Below are 16404 nucleotides of genomic sequence, written 5' to 3' on the forward strand. Positions count from 1 at the left end.
ATGTGAAAAACCATATAAATTTACGAGTGCAGACATTAAAAGAGCATTGACTTTCTATATTCTGAATATTAAAAGCCATCTAACTGGCCATGAGAAAACATAAAAGAACTGATATTGGCAATCCTTCTAAGTAAGAAAAATTGATGGATTGTATTCATAAGTCTATTCGCACAAATGTCTACAGTTGCTAAAGGTCTGGCCTTACCTGTGCTAGTATCCTGGATTAGACCTCTTGCCAGCAAGGATACGGGATATCTGAAGTCCCCTGCTGAATGCTTCATTGAACAATATACGAGTCTGCATTGACTGAAAGCCAGGCAACCAAGAAAGTACAGCCATTGGAATCATAACAATGATACCAAATGTAACTTCATATAACCGCGCCACTGCAACAACTGTATCCCAAACTATAGAAGATTGCACGAAAGGCTTGAACACTTGAGCAATTAAGATTAAACCCCAGCCAGTTGGTATGAATGCAAGGATACTGGTGAACAAATCAGTGAATTTGAAATTGGTTAACTGCAGCAAAATGACCACTACTAAAATCGTCAAACTAACAACCAAGGCTTGTATTGCACGGTAGTAGATATGTTGTTTTGCTGCATACTTATCACAAGCATATGAAATAACCACATAAATCACAATGGCCACAACCACATAAATCCACGAAAGAAGATACACAAGAATACTTTTGCTTCCCCCAGCAATACCCAACTGATAAACAATGCCGTACTGGAAAAAGAAAAAACGAATATCTAGGATGATCTCTACAACCATTCCCCATAGTCCTGTTGTTCGTAAATGGTCATTTTCCTCATTCCACCAGACTTCCCAACTTTGATCTGACTTAGTTAAGATCCCCCCCTTGTACCATATCCAATTCATAAAATCATCAAAGTCATAGACTGCTTTCAACCAATCAAAACCTGATGGGTTGAATAAAAAAGGTGCCATGATCCATGAGAGAACAAGAAACCAACTTGAGATGGTTAAAAGAATATAAACAAATGTGTTTGTGCTGAGAACACCGTATGAGGCATAAACTATCAGTAGCAAGCCAAGTTCAATAGCCTTCACAAAATGACTGCGCGCATAAAGTCTATAATTCTCAGCAAACCGTTTATGCTGTACGACAAAGCCACGCCCAGTAGCACGATACTTTGCACCCCCATGGAATATTGTTCGGCCAAAGAAGTGAGTACGAGTACCCATTGAAAAAGTATAAAAAACAGATGCTAACTGCAACTGCATGGTTAGAAAATCCCATATAGCTTTAAGGAAGCCATGCTCTAAAGAATTTTCTACAATCATTGGAAGAGCTGTGAAGAAACCAAGCTGAATGATAAACTGCTGATTGAGGATTGCTGCAAGTGCCTTGTTGTCTTCATTATCTGCTTCTGTTTTTATTGCTGCTTCAATTCCACTGAGAGCCAAGTAAACCCGACCCCAAAGGAATGCATACACAGTCAGGACGACCAGCATGGTGCCAAAATAGAATCCAATGGTAGAGTAGTAGAAAGAGAGCATGCGGAAAAAATCTAGACGGTGACCAAGACGATACAAATCCCGACTTAAAACCTGCTCCCCATTTCCACTGGCAACCTTGGCTTCAAACATGGATATCTGATTTAAACCAACATCTCGCCCTTTGCCAACTTGGATGTATTCATGATGTGTGATATTTCCCCCACGCAACGTACAATTAAAGCCAGCAAATATGTCCTCGCTGATGTTTATTACCCTTGAAGCTTTACTGATGCCTCCCCTACTTAAGAACCATAAGCGATCAAAAACATCAGGATGACCATAGTGCATCCGGATCTTTAAAGGGTTTGCTAGTACACGTTGTCCAAGGGTTACAAAACTCGTTTCTTGAGCAGACATAAACCATGCAAGAGAAGAAACAGAGCCTGTGAATACATGCTCACGGACTCCTAAAATTGTAGGCTTTCTGATACCGTAATATCTTGTGAATTCCTGCAACAGATTGCGCATTTTCAGAGCCTCTTCAAAATAATTATCTTGATTCATATCAATTGTCTGCACAGCATCCCCCCTTGTAAAAATCAGGGCATGATTTTGATTTTCAGGCTTTCCTTCACCAAGTTTTAGTGGCCCTGGTAGCCTCACCCTGTAAACCTCCACCTCTCTCTCTAAATGTGGGTCATACTTAACAAGCACAGAAAAGTATTCCACACCGTCCCTTCCTGTGGAGACCTCATCAACATAAGCAACCCGGAGAGCCTCATTATTCTTCATTAAATACAATATATCCTCAGCTCGTGGATCCTTCTTTGCCTTTTGAGCACCATAAATCTGGCAAGCAACAACGTAAGTAAATTTCATGAGTGCTGTTGCACGTTCATGATCTTTGAACAACATTCCCACTCCACTATTTGAACTGCCAATGCTTCGCCCAGATGGAAAACTCTGTGATCTAAATTCGCTGGCATCTTCTGTTCCTGAAGCAGTGGCAACAAGCTCCTTGAAGCCATTACGAATATCCATCTCTGATGCTGAATCAAGAAAAGCCAACATTTGGAGAGCCTTGGAATAGTACATCATTCCTCTAACAGTTCGAGTCAGTGTCTGTCCTCTGTATGATGCCCACAGGCGAAGTTCCCTCACATGAGTTGACCACAGTTCATCATCCTTTATGTCATTCTGGTGCATCCGCTCCAAGAAATTGTCCCACTCATCTGGATATATCTTCTGGAGATAGAACAGAATTGAAACGCCATCTTCGTTTGCTGTACGCAGCTGTTCTTTATTATACAAAACATCCTCGTCATAGTAGGGAGTCAAGACACTGAAAGCCAGCATTTTCTCCACCTGTGGTGCATGGGGCATGTTCATAAACAAAGAGTTACTAAAAAATGCAATTCGACGCCTTGCTTCCAGATTTTTTGGGATATTGTGCATTGAGTCTCTTGATGTCAGAATGATGCTCAAGCGACGCAATTGGCGATAGAAGGATATATCTTCTTTATCAGGTAATTGCACAGCATCCTCAAATAGCAACTTACCATCTCTCCTTTGAGAAAGAAGTCCATCTTGCCTCAGTCGCTCAATACTTCGCTTTTCTTTAGGAAAATCTCGAATGACAATATCATAGAGATTTTGTAGAGCATTAACTACCTTCTGCTGGTCCTTCACTGGGGGCTTTTTCAGGACGTTGACCAATGATATCAATTTGTTATGTATTTCAGGCAGCTCACTCATTCTGTATCGCTCGGTAAACTTCCCCATGTTAACTGATTGGTCAAATTCGTCAAACAAATTAACAACAATGGAGTATTCTTCACTATCTTCCTTAATTATTCGTTGAAGTAAATGCTTCACACTGTCATATGCTTCTATCACTGCACAGCGACGGTACTCATTCTTGCTTATCTTTCTCCATAATATCTTGTCAGTGCCTACTAACTCCCTAGCTTGACTTAGAGCAAGCAACAATTCATTACAAAGCAATAAGCATGGCCATCGTATGACACGAACATTCCAAGCATTTGGTGGAACCTCTAACAATTCCACCTCCATGTCACTGACAATATCCTCTTCTCGAAATGTCCTCACGATTTCGTTCCAAATAAGAGCAAATCTTCCTGCTTCAACCTGAGTAGACTCAAGTTTCTTATACTGGGCACCAAAACCATATCTAAGTTGCAACCGCCTGATGGCATCCCTTAATTTAACTCTTAGATTCCCCTGGGTTCTGAATAAAGGTTCTTCTGGCATTAAATTAAATTGAATAGCACTGGCAAAGAACTGGAACCGCAGCCTAAGCTGTTGAATATTCCGAATCTCACCAAGATGGGAAAACAATCCCACCAAGGCTCCAACAATAGATGACATTATTGAGTACCATATCTGTGTGTCCATAAAGTAGATCAAGATAACTGGTGCCCACACTACCCCAACAGCAAATCGGTTAGTCTTCTTGAAAAATTCATGCCACTTGTATGGGATTAAACCAATCTTCAGTATAGCCTTTGTAGGCTTCACCATAGGTCTGATCTGAAAATAGAAGCTGAAGGAGAACTTGACAGCCAGCAACACAACCCAAAACAAAGAATAAGAAATGTTATCAAAAATCCCCTCCCGAAGTCCACGTCCAACAAATGTTCTTGACTGAAACCACCATGTCAAAGCATGAAAAACTCTCCAGTTGCTTTTCTCCATAAAATTTCTGACCCAAGGGATAATAAAAAGAAGTAGGGCCAAGACTTCAGGAGCAATGAATACAAAAGCAGCCTCCACAAAGTTATACAACATACTGTTTGCCTTATTTGACCAATCAAGATCATGATTTTTCTGCTTCCACATTCGACTATAGAGCACAGCAAACAGAATGGTCCACACTGTTGCCACAATGATCTTCAGTAACATTCGTATTCCTTGTAATGGAGTCTCTCTTGAAACTAAACTGTACTGCATTCCAGCATCAAGTACAGATTGTAAAAGCCGAAGGCCTGCCCAGGTTATGAAGACACTAAGCATCTTAACTTGCGTATCCTTATCTTTTAACTCTACCCATGGAAGTCCGTTATGCTGCCAGGCCACAAGAATTGCAGCTTGAAGGAAAAGTATGTACATAATCCAAAGACGATCAAAACTGCGGAATATATTCCAAAAGGAGCGTTGCTCTACAAAACCTGTCTTTCCTACCTTCTGCTTTTGCAGCATTCCTCTGAACCTCTGTCGTCCAACCTCTTTATTTTGTTCAGTATTAGGCAGAAGAAAAAAATTACTATTCAATTTAAGTGGCCATCCCAGATGTTCAAAGCACCTACTAGTCCAAAAATATTCATTGATATCATCATAATTTCTCCAGGCTGAATGAGGTTCCTTACCACCATGACTTGCTTCTGCCTCAAGTTTTACAGTTAGATATAGTGGGGTAACAACCTTTAGCAAAAATGCATTCTCTCCCATATAAACAGGTAAAGCTGGCTGTCCTGTGCTCTCATCCACATAATCCTCTAGTATCCTATTAAGCTCCATTGCCATGTGATGAAAAATGTAGCACAAACATTCTGGCATAAACTTCAGATTAGCGGCCTCACCCCAAATAAGAAGATAAAGAGAAATATAAAGCAACTCTCTGCGTTCATCGCTCCTTCGATCTGAGATCCAAACATTAGACTTCCGTGCCAGGAATGCACACCAATTATTGTAGTTTTTGAGGATTTTCCTTCGCAATTTTCGAACCACACTGGACTCAAGCTGGTCTATAATATCTGGAGGTGGCTGCAGCCGCATTTGGCTGTTAGCCAGCAGCAGGATAAGATGTTCTCTCTGATTTCGGACATTATCCTTTTGAAATCCGAAGAAGGCGCCAAGCCAATCAAGAAGATCCATCTCTGAATGCCATTCAAAATATGGAGGGATGCGGAGGTCACCCACAGTTTTTAGTGCTGTGGCTGCTGCTCTGACCTCTGGAAATCGCAGTGCAGGATGATCTGCCAGCATATTGTGCACAGGAAGTATGTTGTAGACCTCATTCTGACTGCTATCAGAAGATTGCCCCCTATGGACTGGAAGCCTCTGTACAATACTCATTTCCAACAGAAAACCTAATAACTATTTTCAGTGTTTTTCAACTTATCTTCCCAAACTTCAGTGCTCCAGCCCCAACGGCTAAGTAAAAAACCAATGCAAACCAGATAATATATTAGTTATTGCCCTATTAAATTTGTTCACTATGTTTGAACAGAAAGAATTAACTTCAATCATTCAATTAACCAAACTTAAACCAGGTCAATCTTATACGTTGAACAAACTGTCTGGTATATTTTTCCCTATTAATCTAACTGATTTTTAAACATTTTAAATGAATATACTCGAGACACCAAATCTGAACCCTGTCGACCATGCCTAGTTGATTCACTACTATGCTGACTTACTGGACTCCCGAAACAAACCTAAAACTTAGGTTGAGTGCGTCATCAGAGATTCTCTGTCATGTATTCAATTGTATGTTTTATTAAATAACGAAAAAAGACTTATTCATATCCGCCAAAACTAGGAGGAAGCATCTCTTACCTTCAAGAGAAATTATGTCAAATGCTCGACGGTTCCTTCATTTGATTAATCCAAACTTCTGTAAAGTGCCCGAGCCCCAGATTCGAACCTGAAACGAGTCGCACAAGCTTTCTCAATCTTATATCCTCCTTTTTTAACCATTACATAGCTTAAATCAAGATGAAAGCCCCAATCCACCTCAAGCAATCAACATACAACAATTTACGTACCTTCAAAAGAAAATTGGCAAATTATTCGATTTATGCCGACCGATTGCTGCCAATCTTCCTCATCTAAAAGCCCGATGCGAATATAACAACCAGTTTAAACCTTCCACCGGTTTTGAGCAATCTTCACCTTAGGTTTTCAGCACACGTTTGAACTCTGCCAAGCCAAAAAGCGGGAAAAATTACTACAGCGTCGAAAGTACCGTAACAAATTTGGAACTACTAACGCTTCTGTACTAAAATTTACACGCAAAAAAATCAAATCCTTTAAAATGAAAACAAAAAAAAACAATCCAAAAAAAGGAAGAAAAAAACTGAAGACATGTCCACCATAAGCCTACCTTGTACCAAAAGCATATGATCATAATAATTCTTCTTCGTCAGACACATCCATCATTACTGTCACAAAACAGTCTCTGTGTTTAAAAACCGCTCAGACAAAGCAAAGATAACTCTCAGAAAATCCCGCTCGTCGTAAAACCGCTCCGCGTGCAATACGAGTTCCCTAAAACCAGAATAATACCGTTGGGGGTAGATCTGAGTAGTTTAACTCTAATTTTGAAAATTAAAAAGCTTGTCAAAGAGAGAATACCGTTACTTTTTCATCAGGACGCGTGTGGGCCCCGCCAGATTGTGAACAAACCCTCCCCGCCTGCTACGCTATCGGGCCCTGCGCGTCCTCCAGCCGGTTTGCGTTGTTCTGAAGTAGAGTGTCTTTTGAATTTTTCTTTTGGTTTGATGTGTCTATTTTTTATTATTATTATTATAATTATTTAATATGGGAGCGAAAAGTATAATTATGTTTTCTTTTACAAATATATATTTTGTATTTATGATATATATATATATATATATTCATATCATATCATTTCTAGGTGAAGGCTGCATCCTATTTTCCTCACTGCAAGTCGTCACATGGGAGAGAGAGGAAAGCGAGGTGTAGATGTTAAAAGAAGGCTTAGTCTCAATGTTTTTGTATTCGATGAGATTGAAGAAGAAAAAGAGTTGTATTTTTCCTACAAAGGTGGAGACGGGACTACGAAGGATGGTGCCTTCGTTTAAAGTTGACTCGTGAGCTTTTAAAGACTAGGAAGGAGGGTGCTTGCGTTTAAATTTGACTCTTCAGCTTTTTTTTAAAATATTGGCCTGCCGATTTCTTATTAGGGAAAATAATTGTTTTTAAGTTGGTAATTTAGGTTAATTTATATCAGTAAGTGGTAAGGATTGAATATGGACTCCGAAGAATTTTTACATAGAGTAGGGGAAAGATATTAGTAGTGGGTATAGCTAATTTTGAGTGTTCAATTGATGTGTCAAACGATGTTGAATTTTGCTCATTATATTTATTGATTGGGGACACTAGGATTTTGATGAAAATAGTGAAGTGATCTGATACTAAAAAATATGAAAGAAGTAAATGTGGATCGGAAGGAAAGCAATGCTGAAATACCAGAGGTGCAAGTCAATGATACCAAGCATAGAAGCACCAGACAATGATGAGAGGAGGAATGTGGTCTATAAACAATTGATGTATTGGAGGAAATTGAGATTGAAACAGAATTTTGTGAATAAATGGTTGTGATTTTAAGAGTTGTCAAGCCAAAAAATGTGCAAGGTTAAGATAAGAACCTAGATGTTAGACAATTGGGGGAACAAATGCATCATTAAATTCCTTCCTAAGAAAACTTATAGCAAATTTCATGAATAAATATACTATAAGAAGAAATTCTCCATAAACGGCTTTGGATGATCAATAATCATTCTGTCTATATGCAGGCATTATGTCCCAAATTTGATCCCACTAGTTTATACCCTTATTAAACCCATATATATATATATATATATATATATAAACTCCATGTCGAATAATGGTCAAACAATTGTATGTACAAAATAGAGTGTGCATGAGGAAACCTAGTTGAATTTGACATTGGTATCCTTGAAAAGGACTCATATATTTGCATGCATTTGTATGGTCATCATTTGACTAATACCCAAAAAAATTTGCCTAATAGCAAAAGGAAGGGACTTGATATAGGGTATAGAGGTTGAAGAAGATGAGAATTTTTGTTTGCATTGTAGAAGAAGGGATTATAAGGAAACTAATCGTAGAATTCAAGCCAAAACCACATAGAGGTGGATTATAAAACTAGGCACCATAAATAACACAATTTAAAGCCAACCAAAAAAATTGGTTACCTCGAATGAAAATAAGGAGGCACCAAAAATCAGTATCCTGGTAATGAGGAAGTATACTCCAAACCTGACACCACTGAAATCAATCCTATTTATGGTAGTGAAGATGACCTAACAAAGATATGGAAGAATCGGATGATAGAGAGCAAGAGGAAAGGCCACGTAGAGGATGAATTAGGCATCATCAACCCTTAATGAATTAGTTAGCTAGGTAACATTCTATTGTGTGAGAAAAAAGGAAAAGGAAGGAAGACAAACAAACAAACAAAAGGAGGACAAAGCTAATACAAAGGAAATTGTTAGTCTTCTTAAATTTAAGAGGATGATCAAGGAGGAAACTCCTCCCTTGGGGCACAATGGAGATTACCCCATGGAATGTTAGAGGTTTGATAGTCCCTAACAAAAGGTGTTTAGTTAAGCACTCATTAGACAACTTTCCAAGTAATATATTCCTACTATAAGAAAATAAGTAAGACAAGGATGAGGCAATCATGTTCCTCCAAAATTTTGATAAATGAGATGGAGTTTTCTGAGAATCCGATGGGACCTTGGGCAGCATTGGTTTATTGTGGAATCCATATAAATTTTGGATTTATTGTCCAAAAATGTCACACAATTGGTTATGGTGTGAAGTTGGGTATAGATCAACCGATATAATTTTCCCAAAATTTAATATATATGGTCTCATTAGAGCAGAAGACAAGAAGAAGCTATGGAATACTATCTTAGACAAGGTTAATGAAAAAACATGATGTTATACTAGGAGGAGATTTTAATGTGATTTTTGACATGAAAGAAAAAGTGGTGGTTTGAATAGGATAAACAAGGCCTTTGGATGATCCAAAAAAGGGGCTCTTTTTTTTGGATTATTATTTTTATTATTATTTTTGGATGTGTTTTTCTTTTATCATTTTAAAACTTTTTTTTTTGAGTTAATTTTAGTACTCTAGCTTTGAATAGAAGAAATACTCCATAAAGGGCTTTGGATGATTGATAACCATTTGACCTTTATGCATTCATTGTGTCCCAACTTTGATCTCACTAGTTTATATCCTTATGAAACCCATATATGTGTTAGACTATATAACCTCCCCATCGAATTGTAGTGCCTGCCTCTGGTTCGCATTTTGCTAACATTGCTGAACTCTTTTAGAGCTAGTTTTATGTTGTTGATTAGTAGCATTGTTTTAAGACTATCAGATATTGTGCTATGGATTCAGTTGATATGTGATGAGATTACTTGGTATCTTACATTTCATGTATGCATAATGATTATCTTCAGTATTTGCAGTTATTAATGATGATTAGTAAGATGATTTATTATCATATGTGTTTTCTTATGGATACTTACCCCATACTTGCATGTGTATGGTGTGTGTGTTTTCTTTGCATGTTTGCTTTTGTATGGTGTGTCTGATGTGGTTAAGGAAGGGAGTCGTAGTCACCTGCTAGTCAGGATCTACACGATGCACCACTTCCTGCCATTGCTTGTTTAGTTTTGTATAAATTGTATTTGTACATGCATGAATTTTATGCAGGTTGCAGGTACCGGATATCGACTTCCCTGAATTGCCAGGATGAGCGTACCCTATCACACTATCTCAATGATAAGAGAGGGGAGATAAATTCTCAAGTCCAAATCCCAACCCTTTAAGCCATTTGTTCTAATTGGAAAATTAGGACAAGTATCTGAGTTGAGTACCCTCCGGATGTGTCAGATGACGTAATTCGTGATTTAAACCCTTGGTTTGATTTTGTATGTATTTTGGCTATGATGGGTTTTTCATATTTTTACGTTTGTGAGTCTTTGATGTATTTTCTATTAATTAAGCCTAATTAAAATATTTAATTAATGGTTTAATTTAATAAAAAATTAATATGATATTTTAATATTTATTTTATTTAATTAATTGAAAAATTAATTAAATAAAATAATTAAATTTGAAGATAAAAGTTAAAAGTTTAAATTTGGAATGTGACAATATTTATTTTAATAATAATATATTTGGAGCTCATTTTCAAATAAATGACTAAATAATAATATTATTAAAGCTAACAAATATTTTAGCAATTAAGTTTTGGAAAATGAAATTTAAAAGTGAAAAATATATTTTAAATTATTAAAAGATTCTAGATTTCATGTGCTTAAAATATAAATATATTAAGATTGAAAAGTGGAGATATTAAAGTTAGTACATAGATTTAATAAATAAATAAATAAAATTGAAAAGAGTAAAGTAAATGTTATATTAATTAATGTGCATTATTTTAATATTTGTTCACATAGGAGTTGGCAAGTTCTCGGGAGTTGTCATGTAGACAACATAGGAGTTTGCACTAATTGTCTACACTTATAAGTTAGCATTTTTATTTGAACACATGGTGTCTACAACCTTAAGACTTATCTAGAAAGTTGGAGAAGACCCATGCTTGGTTGTCATGCTTATCTTCTAATTGTTTCTAGAGACACTCTAGATGCATCTTAGAGGCCTTTAAATAGAGGCTCTCCTAGTGTGTTTGGACAAGCTTAAATGGAAGCTACAAGCTAAAAGCTAGAATGGAAGCTTCAAAGCTTACATGTATTGGAGAAGATTCATATGGTCATATATTTTCTACTTGCTTCTATGCTTCTTCTAGCACTTCTAGTCACGTGAGAATTTCGTTTGGCTTGGATCTTAGAGGAATTGCGTATGAGAAGAAGGAAGGGACTTTCTATGGACTTCTGAGGCATGGAAAATTAGCATTAGTGTTCAGGTGCACTCGTGATATTCACATATTCCCTTTGCACTCTTTCTTTTCCTGTCTTCTTCGTGACTGTTATATGTGTCTGAAACTTCTCTATGATTGAATCTGCAATTTGAAATTGGAATCTAGATATTTTATTTGGTTAAGAAGAAAATAATAGAAAAACCCTAGTTCCAAATGAGAAAGAAATTAGATCTTAATCGGGTTTGGGTTCGAATTTATATTTTGAAATTAGATAGACAAGATTTGAAATTAAAATAGAAATTCTAAGTTGAAAATTTGAATGGTTAGATGTAATCTTTCTATCAAATTATATTTTCAGATGTGTATGGACAAACCTATTAGATGGATGAATGGGTAAATTTAGAGAACAATTATTTTAAGAGGAAATTCTTAAATCATCACAAATTGTCCTGTCACTGCCCCTTGGATAGACCCGAACTCAGTCATTGATAACTTTTTATCGTGATCGAATTTATTTGATCGCTCCGGTCAGAATTGGCACAACTTGGCCCTCTCCAACATATTTCAATTTCAGCCCGATCCAACAGTTCATTAGGGAGATACGGCCCTCGTACTGGGACTGTTTTATTCAATGACAGATATTTCTCCATTTCCTATAACCAAGAGTTCTTTATGCTTAAACTTCACAAAAATAATATATCAAAGCATGGAATGAATTAAAGATATTATTGCAATCTTCCCTTATTAGAATCTTATTAATATGCATTAGTTTTATATGGTTTATTATCTAATCTAATTAAATCAAATTTAATTAAGATTAGTTAATAGTAGAAGAAGTGTAATTAATTATTAGTCAATCTAGGTAAATGAATTTTTAAATGAGAGGAAATTAAAATAAAAGAGATTTTAATATAGTTTATATAGTGGACTTTTTATAATGTATATTGAATACTATTTAATATATATTAAACAATTTCAGAGTTGTTTAATGAAGATGATAATGTTAAGAATTTGGAGATTATTCATGTTAAAATCTACAATGAGTTTTATTGGTTTGTGATAGGGATATTTTTCAAACAACGTTTATATAGAAAAAATATTATTAGAACAATTAGAAAATGGAGTCCAATGGTTGATTTTAATATTGATTAAATAATTGTAAGATGATAATTTATATTATGTTGATTTAAATTTAGAAACTCTAAATGATATTGGATTAAGATTGAATTATTATGTTATTAGTTAATATGTTTGAATACCTTAATGGTGTTAAGAGTTAGTCAAATATTAACTAATGAGATTTATGAAAATAATAGTTTGATGAGTTTATTATTTATTAATGTTTGTTGGGTCTAACAAACTATTAATAAACAATGGTTTAAATAATTATCAATAAATTCGATTAGAGTTAATCTAGAGCATATTATTTGATGATTAAAGTTTGGTAAAAGATATTAATTTTTAGATTTGGATTATAATTGATTTTTAGTCAATTGATATTCATTGAGTTGATATTATAACTATGATATTAATAATTAAGTTGTGCGATACAGCCTTATTTGAAATGATTAATGATAATATGAATTTGTCAAGGAAATATTGATGAATGTGGTCATTCTAGATTTCCTATAACTTGCTATTAAACAATAACAAGCCGTTATTGAACTATTAATATGAGTATTAGAGATTTGAATTATAGTTGACTTTCAACTTACAAAATTATAGTTGGTTATTAGTCAACTAGTATTAATTGGAACGTTGCCATGGATATGTAATTATTAATTAAATTAATTAGAGTTAATTAGATTTAATTAATAATTAAATTATGTAATAAAGTTTTAATTGATATGCTAATATCGATTCTTCTAGCAAAGTTGTGAAGTATGTATATCAAAGTTGACAAGTCGTACTCTCATGACTTGAATAATGACTTTAGATATTATATGGTTATCAACGATGATAACGAATAAATTAAAATGCTCAAACTTTAGTAATATTTAATTGAGAACTATTAGAATGTTAAAAAGGTCATGGATTGTGTACCTGTGTTAATTGATTGAGATAAATAAAGTTATATTCTTCTTATTCGAAGATTGGTAATTGGTTCTCTTATAAACGAATAATGATCATCTGATTATGTTGAAAAGTTGATGTAACATTAGAGAAGAGTTAATCAATTAGAATATGGATCATAGTTAAATAAAGAAAACAATTTAATTAAGGATCAATGATGATCAGTTTAGTGAATATTTATCTTTAAGTTATTCCTAGAATGTAAATCTTAATAATGGAATGATAATGCTATTGGGGAACAAATGGGCTGACTTGTAGGTCAAAAGATTAAACTTAGACACTTGAAGTATACTTGAAAACAGAAAACTGGAAACCTCTACACAATATTCAACTATGTAAATTTAGTAAACCAAAACAAGTGTTTGTATCGTGTTTTCTATATGCTTCTTGTTTTGAGTTCTTAGGTTGATTAGTGTTCACCAGTCTTAGGTTGTTACTAGAGGCTCGGGGGTTATGAGATGTGATGGTATGTTGATCTTATTTGGTCTCGATCTTTATAAACCCAACCATGGTAATGTGATCGTATGCTCTATGAAATGTTTGTATTTACTGATTGTTATTGTTCATCAGTCTTCATGTGTGAAGCTGAGATGTATGTGTATGAGACACTTGAGCTAATCATTTTCGAGTCATCGATCAATTATCCTTGGATTACTTTCTAGTCGCCATGATGGGACTAAAGTGTTGATTTATTTCTTGATGATGTCATGTTGTGACATGTTTGACTCAACCATTTTGGAGTCTTCGATCAATATAATTTTGAGATATTCTTGGTTGCTTGTTGAGAACCAATGGATGTGATGATTTATTTTGAGATATATTTTGGTTGTTGAGAACCAATGGATACTTATGATTATCAGTGATGCCTTCAGTTGCCAATAGAGAACTGTTGTGGTCATGATTTTCTATGGATGCTTTTCAGATGCTCATGGAGATTTGATGATTCTTATCTTGGAGATTTGATGATTCTTATTATGGATATTTGATGCTTTTATTCATATTTGATGATTTTATTATGGATTATCTTTTGTGATTTTGAGATTTATGATTCCATGAGCTTAGGGTAGATAATCTACTTGTAGTGTCGGGAAGTGGCTTGCAATGGGGGTCGGGGCCCTAAGTGGCTGCCAGGGTAACTCATTGTAAGTTTGGTTAATAAGTGATAACATTTACACATTAAATGGGGATTAAATGAACCTAAAAAGATAATTGTTTTGATGTTCTCGCCCATGCCTTGAGTGCTTGTACATGCTAGGATGGGAGTAGTGAGAATGCATGGTTGGACCGTGCATTTGATAGTATGCCTCGTCAGTATGAGAGGATACTAGTGGCCACATGAGATCACTATGGACCTGTGGAGTTTAGCTAACTGCCAGGGTAACTTGTACGTGATAATTGTGATGACACTTTTTCGCTTGGAGAGTAGGTTTCCTACATGTCATTGTGTGCCTCTGGGAAGTAGATGTCGATTTTGTGATTGGAACCTTTGAGTTAGTATACTTTTAGGATTTCTGGACTTATAGAGATTTATGCTTTGTGATTTGGATATCCTGTTTGGGACTTGAGATTATCTCCTCAGCATGATGGGAGTGGACCACTTAAGTTCCACGCGGTCGGGTGGTAGTGTATTTTCCACTCTTATCATTTGAGATCCGTCTGAGACACCATGGCTAATGCTTTCTTAGTTGGTATTTATCTTCATTGTGATCTTGGAGCATTATGATTGATGATATACCTTATGATAAATGTATTTACTGGTATGTTTCTTATATTGATAATTTGCATATATTAGATGATGTTATCTTATGCTTTACTTTGTATGTTAGTAGGATGTTTTAGGAGTGACATTCCTACTATGATAATATTGATGATCTCTTCGGTGCTTTGGAATGTTACGCACAAAGGGATGGCTAGGATCCATGATGGTCTAATGATGCTATTTACGATTAGGTGGAACCGTGCACTTAGTTATTTATGTTTGTGATATATGATTATCTTTTATGATGAATGTTTATATCTTTTGTGATGATGTATCATGTATGATATGTGGTTTCATTTATATTATTGCATCATGGATTAATATTGGATGATGATGTAGTTTATTTTCACGGATGTATATTCTTTTAAGCTTTTCATACCTTGTAACATGTACAGTGGATGATTGAGCAATCTAAAATGTAATTTATGAACATTGGATGTATCATTGTTATTTCATAAGGATGGGATGTTAGATGAATAGTTAATTTAGATGTGATACAACGTTAATAGATCTTTAAAGAATGTAATCTGTTATGTTATGTTATGTGTACTTTTATTCGAATTGTTTCTATTGATTTCGCAAATGTTATAAATGGTTTATATTTCATGGTTGAAAAAAAAAAATTGTTTGGCAAACTTAGTAAAATTCTTTGGATCCTTTGGCAGGGCATTACGTTTGGTATCAAAGCCCGAGTTTCAACATTGAAAGCTCTGGGCATATTGGAATGCTACTAGTTATTAACTAGTTGAACAAAACGAAACTTTGAACTATCATGTGTATCTCTTTCAAACTGAAAACTTGAAACTAGGTGAATAGGAACATAACTTAAAATTTTTACTTGCATATTTTTCATGCTTCAGCACTTAGTTTTCAAAACTGAAACTTTTACTTAAACCTAAACAAGGGCAAAACTGAAAATTGAAAACTTATTCTAGTTGCAAAACATGTATCTTTTATTTATGATTTAAGATAGTATGCCCTGATTATCTTTGCAAGCATTAAGTTGCTCTTGTTTAGAATGTATTAAGGAATCTATTTCAGTAGTTGTTAAAAGAGTGAATGTTGGATCGATATGATTTTCGGTTTACCATTAAACCAGAATCATATTGCTCTAAGGGTGTTGTAATATTTCCAGTGGAATCATATCCCCCTGTAGGGAGGAAAATGGATCAATGGGACCCACATAGTGAGTATCTTAGTTTCTCATTCTTGTAAGCTTCCAGGAGTAAGCCTAATCCTAGGGGGGGTGGATGTAGTGCCTGCCTCTGGTTCGCATTTTGCTAACATTGTTGAACTCTTTTAGAGCTAGTTTTATGTTGTTAGTTAGTAGCATTGTTTTGAGACTATCAGATATTGTGCTATGGATTCAGTTGATATGTGATGAGATTACTTGGTATCTTACATTTCATGTAT

General features: G+C 35.1%; 1 protein-coding gene and 1 non-coding gene across 5 annotated transcripts in view; both read right to left on the reverse strand.

Moving 5' to 3' along the window:
* Positions 1 to 6986, reverse strand: part of GSL05 (glucan synthase-like 5) — a 67723-nt gene extending 60737 nt beyond the window's left edge. For 2 of the 4 annotated variants that reach the window (XR_016362741.1, XM_089822088.1), the window contains exons 1-5: positions 6847 to 6972; positions 6596 to 6759; positions 6258 to 6411; positions 6049 to 6136; positions 206 to 5643 (exon numbers count right to left, since the gene is read on the reverse strand). Coding sequence is in view for 3 of the 4 variants with exons in the window: in XM_089822088.1 (XP_089678214.1) it covers positions 211 to 5565 (5355 nt within the window). In the remaining variant the exon portion in view is untranslated. Of the gene's footprint in view, positions 1 to 205; positions 5644 to 6048; positions 6137 to 6257; positions 6412 to 6595; positions 6760 to 6846 lie in introns of all 4 variants that reach the window. The other 2 variants (XM_089822089.1, XM_089822090.1) reach the window with 2 other exon arrangements.
* Positions 2495 to 2579, reverse strand: LOC149569368 (small nucleolar RNA J33). The gene has a single exon (XR_016363173.1). It is a non-coding gene; the product is annotated as a small nucleolar RNA J33 (small nucleolar RNA).
* Positions 6987 to 16404: the final 9418 nt, after the last annotated feature.

Source organism: Cupressus sempervirens, chromosome 3 (assembly GCF_028749045.1).
Source record: "Cupressus sempervirens isolate cs-2001-9-10 chromosome 3, ASM2874904v1, whole genome shotgun sequence".
Lineage (NCBI taxonomy): Eukaryota > Viridiplantae > Streptophyta > Pinopsida > Cupressales > Cupressaceae > Cupressus > Cupressus sempervirens.